The sequence below is a fragment of the Anabas testudineus genome, chromosome 9 (assembly GCF_900324465.2).
Source record: "Anabas testudineus chromosome 9, fAnaTes1.2, whole genome shotgun sequence".
NCBI classification, from domain to species: Eukaryota; Metazoa; Chordata; class Actinopteri; order Anabantiformes; family Anabantidae; genus Anabas; species Anabas testudineus.
In genome coordinates, this window is record NC_046618.1 from 17,611,657 (window position 1) to 17,629,863 (window position 18,207).

Sequence of the window (18,207 nt, forward strand, 5' to 3'; positions counted from 1 at the left end):
ACCCTGACCTCCTCCTAACATCCTGGAGGAGTCCTGATTGTGGGAAGCTCTGCAGTGTGACTGGCTGTGAGGAGGAGGAGGAGGAGGAGGAGGGGCGTTCAGCTGTCAGCTCAGCCCGCCCTCCTGCTCTCTGTCCGGGGCCGCTTTCTGTGAGCCGTCGCTTCGGTGAAATCGAAGGAGGAGAGCGGGCAGCATGACGACCAACATCAGGTACAAAAGCCGGATCCCAGTTAAAACAGGTGAGCGCGGTTTGTGGATGTATTTCCAGCCATGTGTTTATTGATTATCAGTGCAGTGACTGCTTCATGTTTCTGTCTCCTTTGGGCGTCGCTCTGCATCTCTGCACCTGCGCCTCCTCCTCATCCATCCCGGCATGGCCAACAGAGGACAGCACGGAGGTAAGACGCGTCATTTAATGCATCTAGTCGAGGGTTTGAAGTGTCATTTAATGTAGGGCATTGTCGGAACACACCGCCGCACGGTTCAGCCTCGGTGGAAGCAGCATCAGCCACAATTCACATCTCACACTTTTGCTTTTTGCCTTTTTCCTCCGATGTGCGGTGTTTTATGAGCACTGGATGCTGTGAGTGTGGCCGTGCCATCACACACCGAGAGCTGATCACCAGGCTCACAGGCGGAGGGCGGAGGGGGGGTTAGGTTTTATTTATAGAGGCGTATGTGGAGCGGCCAACATGGTACCCAAAAGCCAGCATCCTTTCTCTCCATCCTCCGCTGGTCGCTGTGTCGACGATTAACTGACCTAATTATTAACGTTGCATCAGCACCACTCACGATGCTGCTGCTGCTGATGCTGCTGCTGCGTGTGTGTAGTGAACCTTTCTGGGCATTGTTCACGGCCGCCACATGAGCCTGCAGGGGAGGTCGCATGTCTGATGACCCTGGGCCTTTCTCCTCCCCCTCTTCCCTCTTCGTCTTGTTGGCCGTAGTGGAGTATTTGCATGTGCTGCGATGGTTCAGTGAGTGTTTGCAGAAATTCATCAACAGATTCAAGCGAGCGTGAGGCTTCAAAGGAAAATGTAAAAGAGCAGGATCATTTGTGATGAGCGCATGAAATGGACCTAAAGGCGATTTAATAGCAAATGATCCACACATTAGGCATGTGTGTATGTGAATGTTACATAAGTAAGAAATACTACCAATATTAAAGGTCATTTAAGAATAATGTATTTTATATTATTTGAACGTAATGATTCATATATACCTCAAAATTATACATAAGTACAGCACTGGAAGTAATATACTTCCCACTACTCACTTTAATATGTACTAATGCTGTTTATTACCACAACCTAGAATAAATACCACCTACATTCATGTTTTTGCATTGCAAATAATAATAAGTATTAACAGTAGAATGTATACATAGTATAGTATCAAAAGTAAAGTACACATGACAGCGAATAAGTGGAGAGGGAACATATAACATGAACTGAGCAGCTAAAGCCCTGAGGTCAAAAGGACACCACACAATAATACTTAATTATTGTAGTAATTTACATTTCATAACTACTGTAACTTTGACTGTACATTTCATCATTATGGAGCAATGTGTAATCAATCTGTAGTAAATGTAGTAAAAAGCACATTGTTTACACTGTTGAACCAACAGTTCTAAAACCCCAAATGTTTCTTCAAGGAAAAAAACATGAAAACTTTAAATCTGAGAAGCTGGAAATAGCAAATATGTGATTGAAGTTATTTCAGTTGACGAAAACAAATTAACAGATTTTTGCAGCTCAAAATATTTTAGCTGGAAAACTGAAAAACACTAGAAAGTACCTAAATATTGTAATTAAATATAATATTTGTGTTGTGACATAATATTTGTCCAGTATTTAGTCTCCTTTGTGCAGTTTGGCCACATCTGCTGCAGACAGATGTGCAGACAGATTTACTTTCTCCTGGAAATTAGTAGTCACGTGGGATCAGCACACAGACACTCGACCTTTCTGGACAACCTGGATTAGTATGATGATTGTAGAGTTGTGTGATTGTATGTAGCATTTCCATTTTGACTTGAAACAGTCAGACTAGCTGTTGCCCTTCTTGTAAAAACACCGATCCTCCTCTGAATGATTCCCTGTATGTGTTCAGCGTTTGGATTACTACACATTGAGCTTTGTTCGCTCTTCACTCCCACATACTCTGCTGCATCTAACCCTGTCGGTCACGTTGAGAAAAATATCTCGTATTCTGGATCCAGCTCAGTAAGAGTGACTGAAAGATGACATGGTCCCCGTTGTAAGAAAAATAACTAATAATCAATATTGTTGTCTCTGCTCCTCACATCGTAGTAAATGCTGCCATCACTTTCTTTCCTGTGATATTTTGTTGCCAAGCAACAGTCTTTTTAAACAGTTTTCATCACTTCTCTGATACGGAGGAGTGAACGACACCATCTGACCTACCCACAATGCCATGTGGTGATTACTGCGCGTGTGGGTGGGTGGATTTTCACTGAACATGTTTCATCACAGTTGAGAAACTAGAAAAAAATCACAGTTTTATCAACAGTTAACCTGGAAGGGTCGCCTTGATATAGTGACACACACGAGGATCAGAAGAAAGATGAACCACTTCTTAAAGTGTTTTTGCTCATTTACTCATATAGTCGACACAAATCAATCAAATGTCAGTTTTTCTCATCAATGTTTGACTTAAAATCGGACATTTAAAGGTTATTCCTGACCTTGGAAACATCAGTTTCATGGGAGAATGATTTCAAATTAAATTTGTATAAGACAAAAACTATATTTTTGTCCATTATCTGTGTGGTGAGATTGACTGGGATCTGTGTTCAGGACATTAGAAATACAGTTTACTTGTAAATAACACCAGCTGAAAATCAAAGATTACTCCTTTAAGAGTGGTTTAAGATCACCACTTTATGAGAACACACTCATTAAAGGGTTTAGAAGTTGTAATCCACGGCTTATTTAATGGTTAATGATTAATCGAATCATATCTTAAAGGTCTTTGAAGGGGTCATATTATGCATTTCACTTTCTGATCTTACATATATACTTTTGTGTATGTTATTGTGTTTGTTATAAATATATCTGTTGCTGCCAAACGTGATGTTGAGGAGATGTCTCCTCGTTATTGCACCTCGTTGAGTCCATTTCTATCTGGGATGTTACGACTGCTAAAATAAAGCAGGTCAGCAGTCATACATTGATTTCTCCCCTGCAGCAGTGAACAGATGTTGAGTCGGATGCATTTGTGTCCGTGCACATGTCACTTCACTTCAGACATACTCAACCACTCCCCCCCTCACCTCCTCTGCTGCTTTACTCCTCACTCTTCCACCTACTGCCACTTTATCTTTGAACATGCACACATTCACCCTTTCTGCCACAGATGGGAGGCCCCCCAGCTCCCAGTGAGGAGCAGCTGTGAGGCAGGAATAGATGCAACTCAGAGGGTGGGGTGTAGTATGGAAGCTGGGGATTGAACCCCCTGCAGCTCCTGCTTATCAGCAAAACAACAAGTTACTAGAAGAGAAGGCAAGAGTGACTGTTTTTAACTTTCTGCACAGCTGCAGAGTAAAATATTTAATACTAATACTTAGTACTTAGTATTGCATGGATCAATCTTTAAATCCTAAATGTGTTTTCCATCATTTTAGACACTTTTGCTGGCTATTTCTGTTACTAATGGAAATGTTGGGATCGCCACAGCAAGAACACAGCTGTTTCAAGCTGCACAGCATCAGTTTACTTGTGAGAGATTTCAATAAATACACAGCGAGCTAAAAACATTTTGTAACTTACTTTTAGACATTGAACATGGTGACATGCAGCAAGGCTGTAAAGAATGGGTGGGATTGGGTGTTAACGTGACTTACTGTCATTTCATCATGCATGTAACACCAGTCTCGTACCTGCAGTAACTCGTTTCCTGCTCTTATGCCCTCGGTTTTGTACATATAGTACCTCTGCAGTGCTCATCTTCCCTCAGTTATGCATTTCAAAAAGCTTTCAGAAAGTAACTGGAGGCTGACCCAGATTCTTAAATAAAATCTGTTTAAGTATTTGGTCAGTTTTGACATATTTAGGATTACAGTAATGAGCAGTAATCTAATGAAATGAATAAAGACAATTACATTCATTTCATAACCACTGTTGGCAGAAAGTCTGAGTTATTTGTGACTACATAACACTGGCATTTAACTCTTGTTAGTCATTAAATCGTCATTTGTTGTGCTGTTTTTAGCTTTTAGCTTGACCTTATACTTGACTTTGCAAAGAACTATAACACAAGAAAAACCTCCGTGCTTGTTAAACCATATTAGGAGGCACTTAAGTAGCTGGTGCTTGAAGACACCGCAGAATAATATAAAGTTTGAACTGGTACAGGTTTAGTTCCTGGTACAAACATACAGAACAAGCAGGAATAATAATAATTATAATTTTTTATATCTGCTGATACCTTCTGACTTCTCCAGGCAGCTCAAACGCAGCACCACACAACGGAAGACATTAATCCTAAGAAGGCTAGAGGAGACGTAACTGCACATGTTTTAGAGCAGCATTACCATTTGGTATGAGTATAAACACATGCTGCATGCACATGATGTGTTTGTAATGGAGGTAATGGAGATACACGAGGCTGTGGATATACAGTCAGTACCTAAGAAAAGAAAAACTGAATCAACAGACTTGTTCTTTAACTTTTCCTAAACATGTTTTTCTCTTTCTTTCCTGCTTGGATCATTCTGCTAAATGACGGAAACCAGTCAAGGTTAGAGCCATGCTTCAAGTGTTCATTGTTATAGAGCAGGCGGACTGGGACTGGCCTCCGATAGCAAAGTGTCCTTCAGTGAAGCAATTTTATTGTTGCCTGAGCAAAAACATGCTGTCAGATTAACATGTTAAAGAGCCAAGAGCACACAGGCCTCAGCATCCCCTAGTACAGACAGCACAGGAGGAAGGGCGAAGCTGGGATGTCAGGGTACCTCTCTGCCTCTATATCACCCACTAACAACCCTCCTACGTCTTCTTAACACTTCCTCTCGGCCTGTGTTGCCTCACTTACTGGTTGGCAGGCAACTATTCAGAGGAAGCATTCAGGGTTAATGGTGTGAACGTGTCAGCTGGACGACACTGAGACGTACAGAAGTCCCCAGTAAAGGTCACTGCTCTTGATCGCTATCTCCGCCCTTCTGCCTGCTTTAAACCAGCAACATGCCACATGATAAAAACCTGCCTGAAGTTTTCAATCAACAGACATCACCAGACGATCAGTTTCTTTTTCTTCTTTGGTAATGTTCTCTCAGCTCCTTCCTGTTGTGACTCTCTGCTTTTAGTCTGGAGGTAAACTTTTACTTTAATAGTCTTTGTAAGAGATACTTGTGTGCTTAAACAGTTTTTGACAAACATAGCTCTGTTTGGATGATATTAACTCTTTCATACACAGTGGTCACTACAGTGGACAGCTATTCAAAAGCTGTCCTCTTGTATATGTGGGTTAGTGTCAGAAGAGCCATGGACAATATTTCTCTGTCTTTTTGTAGAGAATCCTAGAAACTCAGCAGTTCGTCGTTCAGCGGCTAGGTTCAACATTTTTTAAAGGTATTAGACTACGTTAAAATGTGAGCCTAGAGAAGAATAAAAACACTCTGAGGTTCTCATAATTAAGGGTTAAGGTCAACTTTCTGCTAGAGGAGGATATTCTTGTCCTCCTGTGTGCACTGGGCCTGCACGAAATAGGTCGCTATGTGTGCTGACGGTCATGAAGAAATCTTAACTCAGTGTTTTTGTCCGTGGCTGCAGACTGAGAAGCCAGTCGTCAGACGTGTGATGGTGAGTGTTGTTATGGTCAGCTAAAGTCTTCTGCAGCCATGCTGCGCGCCTGTGGTGTCTTATCGAGTGATGGATACAATGTTGGACCAGACTCGTCTGGATTATGTCCTGTACTGTATGTGTTTTTGTGTGTGTACGCTGGCAGTGAAGCACCCTGCTGTGGTCTTTTGAGAGTCACTTCCTCTAAGACCACAGCTTTGCATGACTAAGAGGAAGAAGCTGACCGCTGCCTGCTGACTGACTAGCTGGATCTCTAGATCACTGGATCTCTGCCTCTGCAGAACCGTCCAACACAGAGTCACGGTTCATTTAGACTCTCAAATAATATTCTCACAGTGAAGAGGTCACTTCCTCAACTTGTTAAAAGAGCAAAACATTATAAAAACACACAGGGTCTTAGACCATATTTGATTTACACGAAAATACAGAAAAGACCTGATTAGTGGGTGTGATATAACATTTACATTGTGGTTTAAGAAGTTAAATGACTTTTTTGTCATTGTTATGTGATTAACTATTTTAATTTTGGGTTAGGGTTAGTAGAGAGAATTGCAATACACTCCACTGAGTAGCGTTTTTTGTTGTTGGCGTGTGTCATTTTTTATATTATATCTTGTAAAAGATTATGTCATAGGATATGTAAATCTTTAATTTCATATTTTTGTACAAAGTAGTTTGTTTAACGACTTTTACAAAGTAACTTGAGGTAATTAATCTAGATTTCTGTAATAGGTATTTTGTAAACCTATGTTTGTGAAATATATCATCTGATATTTTAACATTTAACGTTAAATCGTGTGTCTGCAGTGAAACTCCTTCTGACTTCACTTGACAGAAGCTTAAGTGAACATAATGTCTGTTTTTCAGGGATAGAAGAAGTGTGACCCGCAAACGTTATATTTACTTTGTCTTTGTGGGAGAAAGAGACAGCTGGCCACTGTGAAACACTGATGGTGGGGGGGTTTAACTGGGGGCTATTGTAATACCATTTCAAGACATCTGCTCCTTTCTTCTATTCAGATTAACCCCCCCACTCCACCTCCTCCACACACTTTCATGTCTCTGAAGTCTTTATCTGTGCTAATATTTGCATGAGCACCAGAAAAACTGGATTGTTTTGTTCCTTTTATTCCTTTAAAAGAAATCAGAAAACTTTCTGTCTGAGCTGAGTCTGTCTCCCTCCTGTGGTGTGGAGTGGAACTGGAGCGTCCTGTACGTGGCATCACCACGGGGTGTGCCTAGTCCGAGTAAAGAAAAGAGAAGAAGAAGAAAAAAAAGGTACAGCTCCTTTTATTTCAAAGAGTATTTAAGGTCTGCTGCCCACATCATGTATGAGTCGGACACACCCATGTACACACACACACACACACACACACACCGCTGTCACATCTGGAAGCAGTTGAGTCTAACCTCTGCCATGAAATGTACTTCGTTCACCTCTACACATGCACACAGTGGTGGAGCGACCAGAGGAGACAACAGTGACAGACCTCAGTCTAGACCAGCACTTCTCCGATGTTTTAAACCAAGGCACCCGTCTACGTCACACTTTTCTTTTCAGCTAACACATCACCGTGGATTTGTGTGAATGTGTTTGATTAAAACACTTCAGATGATGATTTAGCTTAATGGGGAGAAACAGCCAACATGACTCCGTCAAACACAAAAAAATCTACAAGCACCTTAAAAGCTCAACAATTAACTTATCAATAAAAAACAAAGAGCAACGTATAAACATGCTGGTGACTGTTCAGAACTTTATGAATGAGAACTTGACTCAGCTCACGGAGCCAACTTGATAAATCTGTTAGTGTGTCCCAACACTTTGAACCTTATTATTATTCAAGGTGACCATGCTCTTTTTCAGCCTTTCTTCTTTCTGTTCTCTAAGTTGGATCTTTTTAGATGTTGCTTCCTAGAAAAGTTGGCACATGCAGGTTTTCTGTTTGTATTTTTGCTGATTAGGAGTTTCTATATATAATAATAATAATAATTGTCCTATTGAAGTGAATAAATGATGTTATGTAGGATTAACCTAATCAGGTAATGATATATGAATCACAGAGATAAATCTTTTACTGTTTTACTAAAACTTTATATTTAGGAGTTTGAATGACATGATATTTACTTTTGTTATTTTTTTTACTTTTTCCATCACTGATTGTTCACCTCCCTTTAAATGTGCTGAAATGTGAATAATGTAATTTTAAAAACTATAAGTCGTCATCGTGAACCACTGATCTAAACAATGTAGAGCAGACACCAAACACACTTCACTTGTGGATTGACAATAATAATCTGATAATCTCACTCCACATGCCTGCACTTGCAGCATTTGTGTCTTTATCTGCTGTTTGTTCTGCAAGCTGGAGTTCAAACACGTTTTCTTTTTGTTCCATCTTTTAACAGTGAGGTCAAAGTTTCTGCACTTTCACTATGTTCCCTTCTCCGGCGTGTTTGCAGACTCGTGGTTCATTTCTCTCTCAGCGTAGAGTTTTATTTTTCAACTGTCAGACCTGGGGGAGGGAGTACAGGCTCAATGAATGAGTTTCTTTTACAGCTTGCTTCCTCCATCCCTGCCTTGTTTCCTCCCTCAAATTGCCAGCTCTCTCTTACTCCCTCTGTCCGTTTCCCTCCCTCTCAGTCAGAATTCCTCCGTACCTGTCTGAACAGGGAGAGTTGGACTGCTGTAGGGCAGAAGAAAGAAAGAAAGAAAGACAGAGAGAAAGAGGGCAGGGAAAACAAAACAAAGGGAGACAACAGACAGGTTAAGACGCTGTTTAGGAACGGGCAGAGTGAAAGACAAGTTTGTCGAGGTCTCAAGGCTTCGAATGAGTTTTTTCCTGTTCCCTGCCGGGCTGTTTTTTTGACTTTCTGAGACCCGTGGCTATTTTGGTCCCTCAGTGTCGGAGCGGTTTTAGGATGGATGCCATCATGCTGCAAGAAAAACTGGTGGAACGGCTGCTGTGTCCACGAGTGAGAACCGCCAGACAGAAGGTAAAGAGCTGCATTCACAGGGAAGTGTGTGCTGTGTAGGTAAAAAGGGCTGAAATAAAATCGAAGAAGACACAGAGAGAACAGGACGAGTTGAAAAATGCTAAAATCAAGAAGCCCTCACACCTGTGGACTCACAGCATCTTCTCTGTGACAGATTTACTGCTGAGATGAGGCGTTTTCATAATGAATTATTGATTTATCTTCCTCACGCTCTGGCTTTTTGGCAAGTGTCTCAGACACACACTGCCTGTGGTTTTCTGTGTGAATGTGATTTTATAAATGTGATCATCACCCGAGGGGGCTCTCGGAAATGCCAATGACAAGTTATGACAGCAAATAGGGAAGCTGACTGTGTTTGCCTTGTGCGTTTGCAAAGCAAAATAAAAAAAAGAGCTTTTCAGGCCTGTTGAATGCAGCTTCTGTCTGTGTGTGTGAATGCTCTCTGCTGGCCTCGAGTGTGTATTTATATCTACACATGTCAGCATGCAGCACTGTGGGGTAAAGATGACGCTCTGCCAGATGCAGTAGAGAAAACCTGCAGGACTGAGACCTACTGTTGGACGCAGCGAGAGACTGGTATCCTGTGGTTGCCTTTGTCTCTCTGAGAGACTTAGTGGAAAATCTGAGACGTGGTTATTCTCAGCTGCTCAAAGAGGAATGCTGTGCACGTGTTTTCCACGCAGTTGTACATTTTCTGTATTACAGAGCCCGCCTGTCTGTTGTGGCGACTTTATTGCATCGGACGCCGCCACGTTCGTTTTGTCTTCACATTAAAAGCTTCACAGTGCTCTTACAGCGATCTGGTGTCTACTTCTATTTTGAATCTCTTGATTTTTGTTGTAGGTAAATGAGAACGCAACTATTTTAATCATTTTTCTAGAAAACATCTGCGATAAGTTGATTATAATTAATCCAGTGGCAGAAAAACTCCAACATTTGCCTCTTCTGAAGTTACAGTAGCTCAGATTTATACTTAACTACAGTAAATGTAGTTACTTAATTACCTTTGTTTGTTTGTGATAATAAACTAAATATCTTTGGCTTCAGACTAACAAAATCATCACGTTGGGATGTCTTTAAACTGAGACCACCAACTGTCCAAATGAAGCTGTAACTAGAGAGTAATTTACATTTTTGGAAAAGATATTGAAACAGTCGAGCATTTTTCAAACTAAAAGCCAAATATTTTTGTGTCAACCAACTGTTTATTTTGTTAAGTAATTGTTGCAGCAGATAAATTGTAAAACAAATATTTAATTTAACATTATATTTAAATGTTCATTTTAACAAAACCTCTGTCGTCTTTCTTCTTCTTCTTTGTCTTCTGTGTCTTTCTTTCTGTTTCAGGAAAAACAATATGTGGGTTTTGCAACTCTGCCCAACCAGGTCCACAGGAAGTCTGTGAAGAAAGGCTTCGACTTCACACTGATGGTGGCAGGTTAGTTTGTAGCTAAAAATGAAAACGTGACAGTTTACCACATTATTATGTACTCAGCAGATAATCTGCAACAAAAGTCCTGCCATACAACCTGTGTATCTACAATGTCCAGCTGTTAAAATGACTTTAGAGAGGTGCTGATTTAACTTGATGGTCACTTTGTGATATTCATCCTACCCTATAGAAACAATAGATATCTACAGCACCACAAGCGTCATTAAGGTGGAACTAATTAATAAAGTATCTCTAATAAACTGGCAGCTGAGTTTATTTGGTTGATATCTTTATTTGATTGGTTTATTGCTTCAAGTTGTGAGATCTACATGCTTGACAAGTACTTGTCTGTGTCTGTGCTGTAGGGGAGTCTGGTATGGGTAAATCCACCCTGGTCAACAGCCTGTTCCTCACAGACCTCTACAAAGACAGGAAGTTACTAAACGCTGAGGGTGAGTCTTCATGCTATTTATTATGTCTCTGTATCAGTCACTGCTCTGTGTATCACAGTACTACACAGTACTCTCAGCTTTTTTTTGGCTGTTTCTTGTAGATTTTGGTCAATGCTGTTGAATCCTGAGTGATTATCTGGCAGCAGTTTCTGCTGCACTTGTTTGGCTCAGAGTAAAAATCCTGTTACTCAATATTTACTGCAGAACTGTTAATGCAATGGCACAGAATTATGCCCTTGTTACGAAAAAGGCAATCAAAACTGTGAATTTATACCTTCAGGGATGATTTTGCACCACTGCCTGTCTTGTTGCACAATCTCAGATCTGCTGTTTCTAATTACTTTCTCCGCATTGCTCATTTCATGTGGATGTTTCTCAGAGCGTATCAACCAAACCGTGGAGATCATCAAACACACTGTAGACATCGAGGAGAAAGGCGTCAAACTCAAACTGACCATCGTAGACACACCAGGGTTCGGAGACGCTGTGAATAACAACGAGTGGTGAGCTGGAAAACCTGATTTTAACCCGCTCACTTTGATTCACAGTGGCTGAAGGAGGTGCTAATGTAGTTTCTATGTCTGTGTGTGTGTGTGTGTGTGTGTGTGTGTGTGTCCTAGCTGGAAGCCAATTACAGACTACATAGATCAGCAGTTTGAGCAGTACTTCAGGGATGAGAGTGGGCTGAACAGAAAGAACATCCAGGACAACAGAGTCCACTGCTGCCTCTACTTCATCCCTCCGTTTGGACACGGGTAAGAACACAGTTTGAATTAATGATGCATGGAGTCATCAGTACAGTGTTTTAATGTGTAGAGCTTGAACTACTCCGCTCACTCGGGACTTCTCTTCACAGACTACGTCCAGTCGATGTTGAGTTCATGAAGGCTCTGCATGAGAAAGTGAACATAATTCCACTCATTGCAAAAGCCGACTGTCTGACGCCCAACGAGATAAAGAAGCTCAAAGACAGAGTGAGTCGCAGACCAGCAGCGACACGGTGAAGCCGTGATGCTTTTCAAGACTTTAACATTTGTTCTGGTGTGTGTGTGTGAATGTGTGTATGTGTGTGCCTAGATACGAGAGGAAATAGACAAGTTTGGGATCAAAGTGTACCAGTTCCCTGAATGTGACTCAGATGAGGATGAAGAGTTTAAACAACTCGACAAAGAACTGAAGGTGAGCATGTCCAGATGTTTATTTCATTTTAAAGTAAAGACATTCAATGGGGCTTTGATTATATAACATTATAGAAAATAAAAGCTTATATACATGATCTTCCTCAGCAGATGGATGACAGTAGGACCTCAGCCACGCACTTTATTTTTATTTGAAAAGATTTTAGTATACTGTAATCTTCCACCTCCCTCTGAATACAGTAGGTGGAGTTACATTACACTGGATAATCCACAGACTCCACTCTGAGCTTTGGTAGAAACTGTGGATTATCCAGAACAAAGGCCTCTGTGTGTTTCAAGTGAACTGTGTCACAACATTTTAGAACGCAAAGGTTTTCTGATTTCTCTCAGAATTAAATTAAAAAATTTAATTAAATACAATTTTTGGTAATCACAGCCTCCAGTGAACTGTACAAACAAGGAGAATGGTGCACACTTCAGAAAGGTCTCTGCAGTGTGATGTACAGTACCATCTCTCTCGTCTACTGATCAGCTGGGAAAATCTGTGCAGGGAACTTAAACCTATTTTACCCGTCTGAACAATTCGCTCGAGCTGCTGCGTGTACTCGTACTTATCAGGGCAGAACATGCTCAGTCATCTTTATCTGGATTGATAAGGGTTGAAATAAAAAAAAGCATCTCAGCTTTTTTCTGTGTGCAGGAGTGCACCCCGTTCGCTGTGATTGGAAGTAATACAGTGGTGGAGGCTCGAGGTCAGAGAGTGAGAGGACGACTGTACCCCTGGGGCATTGTTGAAGGTATGTTTATGTGCTCTCCACCTGTGCAGCTCTCATCAGTCTGTGTGCAGATCAGAAACAGTATTAAAATTAATTTCTTTGCTCAGTGGAGAACCAGTCGCACTGTGACTTTGTGAAGCTGAGGAACATGCTGATCCGCTCGCACATGCACGACCTCAAAGACGTCACCTGCGACGTCCACTATGAGAACTACAGAGCGCAGTGCATACAGGAGATGACCAGGTACGTGAGAGAACACGAGCCGGGTGAGAAATTGAAATGTGTGAGATACTGAAATGTTTTGTAAACTTCACAGATAACCGCTGATGTTTGCAGATCAGATTTCAAGACAGATTTGTCCGTCTGTCTCCTTTTCTTCTTCTTCTTCTCTCAGTAAACTGGCTCAGGACAACCGCATGGAGAGTCCCATCCCCATCCTGCCTCTGTCCACTCCAGATGTGGACACTGAGAAATTAATCAAAATGAAAGACGAGGAGGTACGAGGCAACATTTGCTGTCTAACAGTCTAGAACTAGTCATAGAACTATTATACCCACTCTATATCCCTGTTTCATAAACACTGATACGTGGAGGAAACAGCCTGAGTTAGTCCAGAGATCGGAAATCTGCGTAAAAGCAGCTTTAAACTGTTTAATCATACACAACAGTATCTGCAGTACACACGTTCCCCTGAGCCTACATGTAGTGCTTACATCTCTGCTTGTGCCTGGATTAGACGAGTTGTTTTTCTCCAACTAAACGGATTAAAGGATACGTTCATAAGTGTTGGTGTTGTAAGTCTGTCTAAAAACAATAGTCAGGTGCCCATATGAATACGAGAACTGGTTTTACTTGTTGTAATCATTCCTGTTCATACTGGTCATGGATAGATTTATTTCTCAACTCCCTTGAGAAGGTGGTTTCCACCATCTTTATTTAATCAAATGTAAATCTAAAGCTAAGGTTTCTGCAGTCTGAGTTCAAATCAAGTCGAAATTGTTCAAAGTTACATTTTTTTATTTCAAATTTCAAATTTCCCTGTTGGGTTGCAGTGCACTAACGGAAGCCGCCGTGGTAGATATCCACTTAATGTATTTTTATTTTAAAGGTTCAAGAAATAGTGCCGTTAATTTCCTCCTATAGTCCATTTGACACAATATGTGAGAGAATTTAACTCGAATCACCTGATAAGAGATCTGTAAAGCACATGTTCAGGTAACTACAAACAACAGAAGAAAGTTTCACTCTAGGAGGCACAATCACAAATAAACACTGAAGGTTAAATGATTATGAGTCACCAATCATGATGTTTGTCAAACCTTCCTCCGCCTGCAGCTGAAGAGGATGCAGGAGATGCTGAACAAGATGCAGCAGCAGATGCACGAGAAAGACCAGTGACGTCTCCTGGAGAAGAACAGAGCTGGGCTGCAGCGCCACCTGCTGTTTGACCCCTGAACGACAGTGAGACCTCCAGACGTTGAACATGGATATCACGCGTTAACTCTGGCTGTACATTTATCTTCAGTTCGGTGCTTTGTATAGTTTGTCTGCCTGGAGGGTTTTTTTTCTCTGACTCTGTCTGTTTGCCCACTTTGAGCCCTCTGCTGTGGTTTAACAGTCTTAACAAATATAATATAAATGCGTAATTTAAATTACTACTCAGTGTATCTAATTTATAAATGCAATGCTACACTTTTTTGGGTATATTGTCAGGGTATGGACGTGTGTGTGCTACAAGCCGTTTTGTAAAGAATCTTAGGTTGTTGGTGATGCTTAGATTTGAACATGGATATCGTTTTTATGATGTGTGTGTGTGTGTGTTTGGATGCATGAGCGTGTGCATTTCATGAAATTGATTTTGACATCATCTGGAATCCGTCCATTAATCTCCCATTTGTCCTTGAAGAGGCACCACAGTGACTTAACGTCTGTTAACATCTTTTGTTTTTGTTCATTCGCTCTCATAAATATCTTCATGTGACATTTTTAACATATTGCGAGTCATAATGTCCTCTCCCAGCTTTTTATATGTGCTGGCTGAGCTGAAAATGCACTTATTGCCAGTGGCTAACTGTGATCAGAAAGTCTCTGACATAATGAGGAGGTTGGTGCAGTGCAGGGTGCATGTGTAAGCATGCTGCCATTACTCATATCGACTAAATGCTGTGGGCCTATTTTTACTGCTTTACAGCTGATGCCCTGTGCTTGTATGAAGATGCATCCTGACCTACAGCAGCTTTGTTGCCACGATGGGATGGTATATTAATGAGGAGCAAATACTGTGTTTATGCTTCAGTTTTAAATTTCACTAAAGGTGTGTGTCCTACATGTGAGTTATGTTTGTCTGTGTGTGTGTGTGTGTGTGTGTGTCTGGTGATTCTGAGGAACGGTACATGCTGTATTTTGCCTGAAGGCTGTGAGCTCAGCCTGTGCCCCATTTATATAAAGGTGTGACCAATAAACTCTTTTTCTTGTCAGTCCGGTCCTCACCGCCTGGTCATTGTTTCTCTGAAGACTATCGAGTCGTATTTTAAATTCCAGCGAGAACGGCTTGTTGCTTCTGACAGGAGCTGCTGCACAGACGTGATCTGCTGATTCATGATTATCTCCTGCAGCAACTCTTCCTCTGCTCTGACCACAGCATCGTCACCCTGCCAGTCAGAGGAGACACACAGGAGCTGATATAACATTGGGATGAACGGCGATGAGAAGTGTCCTGCACTGAAGTACTATTTTGAGACACTCTGTATACTCCACTATAGTTTAGAGACCAGCAAAGTAATTTATTTTAGTCCCAACTTTACACATGAAAGCTTCAATAAAAATGATCCAACAGTATTAATCTGAAATCTGCATGATGAGAAGTATTTTTGGATTTTATTTGATGTTTTTATGTCAGTATTTTTCTACTTTTAAAACTTGTTTGTACAGAACCAGAATATTTCAAGACTGTGGTGCTAATTAATGTGTGAAAAATATCGGAGCACAAGTACAAGTCATGCACTCATTTAGAAAGTAATAATAATAATAATACTAATAATATAATAAATCTTTGTTTCACGTCCTGCTGCAGATCTAGATCTCGTCAGTCTTTGAAAATAATTATATTTTGCACATTTAACTAAAATAACCTTTCCAGAGAAACTCATTAATCCTTTATTTTTTTTATGTATCTCTTCATTTTCACTAACCTGCTATATTATCTCTAAAGAATTGAAAATGTAAAAATTTAACTCTGTGTTTGTTTTAATTTGTTCCTAATTAAATTTCTCTTTATATTAATCTTTGACTAATAGGGCCACCAATGAAAAAGTTAATTAGTTAGTTAATTAGTTACTGACACACTTCTTATGTCCCGTTGGAGGCTCGTGCTGGTGTGTGTACAGACATGTTGATGTGACAGATTTGACAGTGGTCTTTATCAGTGGGTGCCAGCTGGCAGTTACACACACACACTCCCTCTCAGAGCCAAAGAAACACTCTCCTCGCCTGAAGACACGCAGCACTGAAGGTAAACGACTCCACTCTGACCTTTTCTACAGGATTCTGTTCTGTGGCTTTCATTGTATTATTGTCACTGGTCACATACAAACAGGTGATGTAGCTGTGCAGTTTATTATGTGCATTTAGTGACCTGAACCACTTTAAAAACTTGCAATACTTACAGCACTTATAGTTGTTTCCAGGAATGAGCAGAGAATTTATCAGGGTCACAAAAAGTCAGTAAACACTTACAGTTGTTTATTACAGGAAAAAGAAAATTTAGTTGAACTTTTTTTCTTTTCAGTTTTACACAGAGGAAAATATTACTGCTTAAAGCTTGTTCTGAGAGGAATTCAGATTTGCATTTTAGCCTCATTAGTTTAAATTTTATTTGTGTCTCCTACAGTTCATCAAAAGAAATAGGTAAGACAGAGTCATAATTGAGTTGTTATTGAGCTGCAAGGGAGGTGAATCTTGTCTTATCATATTCTATGAAGGAAATTAGCTGTTGCTTTGTCCAAAAGAAAAGGAAATGGACGGATGAGTTATTGCAAGGCTGTTGTGTTAATTTTAAATAAATGTGAACTGTTTTCGTAGACTGACACTTTGATTTTCTTCTCCAAAGGAAAAAAATTAAATAACTAGAGGTATCTCCCTTATGTTTCAAGTAAAACTTGTGTCTCTCCTACTGAAATTTAGGAAAAACATATTAGAAAAAACAGAAATGAGATTTTCAGCTTTGTCTCTGAGCAGTAAGATTTTAGACATCAAAGGTCCAGTTGCTGTTTCTCCTAATGCCATCATCAGTCTGGGATCAAATGGTTTATGTTTGTGCAGCCTTTCATGTTTTGCTACTGTTGGTGTCTCAGCCATTTCTCTGTTTAAACCTCAAAACAATTGTATAGAGTCAGGACCCATGAAATATAAGAGTGGTTTATGTAACGTACACAAGTGTACAACTAAATGAATCAGTCAGAATGAGCATTTTAATGATTGTCATGAGCACCTCCTCTCCATCAAGCGTAACCAATCACAATCAAAATGTGATAAATGAATACACCTCTCCTCTTCTCTGCAGTAATTGGTAAACATGAAGAGGCTTCTACTCCTGTGTCTCCTCCTGATGTTTGGAGGTCAAAAATCGTTCGCATGTCCCCACCTTTGCTCCTGTCACGGCAGTCGGGTGGACTGTAGCAATAGGTCTCTCACCTCCAGCTTGCTCCCCACCTCCTACCCTGCTGGCACCACCGAGCTCTGTCTCAATAACAACCGGCTCACCACCCTCCCTAATGGGCTGCTGGATGACCTCACCTCCCTCCAGTCTGTCTACCTTCATGGTAACCCCTGGGTGTGTGACTGTGGCATCCTCTACCTGCGAGCCTGGCTGCTCCGTCAGTCCACAAACCCCACCTCACACCTGGGCGTCAACTGCAGCTTCCCCCCAGGCCTCAGGGGGCGGCTGGTGGTGTATTTAACCGAGCAGGAGGTCCTGGAGTCCTGCCACTACTGGTACTGTGACCTGGCTTTGGCCTCGCAGGTGTGTCTGTTTGTATTCGTGGTGGTGCAGGCGGCTCTACTGGTGGCAGTGATCGTGTTCCTGAGGAGGTTTGGGAAGCTGTCGAAGGAGGCGAGGAGAACCACAGAGGAGAGCTTCACAGTTGGGGAGGGTCCAAGAGAGAACGAGTACACACCTTTAAAGGACAGCAGCATCTGAGATGGAGCTGATGAAAAAGAGGACAGAGAGATCTGTTAATCTTTTGTACCCTGGAGACAAAATGTTGGTTACACGCTTTGGTGTTTGAGACTATAATTCAAAAAATTCATTTTTATGCACAAGCAGTTGACAAATTAAAGGGAAAACCTGAATAAATGAGCAGAGATACACAACAACACAAGTTACCTTCATACAGGGCACACGTGAAATGGTGATGACTGTAAACTGGAGAAAAGGCATGTCATGGTGATGTCTGAGACATTATAGGTTAACCTTCATAGACCTTCGCATCCCACTGTAAATTACAATAAAGATTAAAATACTTTGAAACTATTTTCTGGATGATATTATTTTTCCTCACCTTTTTGATAAGGATAACTTAGATTCAC

General features: G+C 41.0%; 2 protein-coding genes across 3 annotated transcripts; both read left to right on the forward strand.

Moving 5' to 3' along the window:
* The first annotated feature begins 120 nt into the window (after positions 1–120).
* Positions 121–15,098, forward strand: sept5a (septin 5a). Of its 2 annotated transcripts, XM_026342855.1 has the most exons (12): positions 121–239; positions 385–398; positions 10,170–10,260; positions 10,620–10,706; positions 11,086–11,209; positions 11,327–11,461; positions 11,563–11,680; positions 11,784–11,885; positions 12,546–12,642; positions 12,729–12,864; positions 13,016–13,118; positions 13,957–15,098. In XM_026342855.1, exons 1-12 carry the CDS (start codon positions 194–196, stop codon positions 14,017–14,019), a joined length of 1,116 nt encoding a protein of 371 aa, XP_026198640.1. In that variant the 5' UTR covers positions 121–193; the 3' UTR covers positions 14,020–15,098. The 2 variants fall into 2 exon arrangements, with proteins under 2 accessions (XP_026198640.1, XP_026198639.1); XM_026342854.1 differs by lacking the exons at positions 121–239; positions 385–398 and adding an exon at positions 8,432–8,822.
* A 929-nt stretch (positions 15,099–16,027) lies between these two features.
* Positions 16,028–18,151, forward strand: gp1bb (glycoprotein Ib platelet subunit beta). Its single transcript, XM_026342856.1, has 2 exons — positions 16,028–16,132; positions 17,183–18,151. Exon 2 carries the CDS (start codon positions 17,195–17,197, stop codon positions 17,816–17,818), a length of 624 nt encoding a protein of 207 aa, XP_026198641.1. The 5' UTR covers positions 16,028–16,132; positions 17,183–17,194; the 3' UTR covers positions 17,819–18,151.
* Positions 18,152–18,207: the final 56 nt, after the last annotated feature.

Bases quoted from the DNA above. Each gene is read 5' to 3' on its own strand.
- sept5a (XM_026342854.1), top strand. From the start codon at position 8,748: ATGGATGCCATCATGCTGCAAGAAAAACTGGTGGAACGGCTGCTGTGT. The intron at 11,462-11,562 runs GTAAGAACACAG...TTCTCTTCACAG, and splicing joins ATCCCTCCGTTTGGACACGG to ACTACGTCCAGTCGATGTTG. The intron at 11,886-12,545 runs GTGAGCATGTCC...TTCTGTGTGCAG, and splicing joins AACTCGACAAAGAACTGAAG to GAGTGCACCCCGTTCGCTGT.
- gp1bb (XM_026342856.1), top strand. From the start codon at position 17,195: ATGAAGAGGCTTCTACTCCTGTGTCTCCTCCTGATGTTTGGAGGTCAA.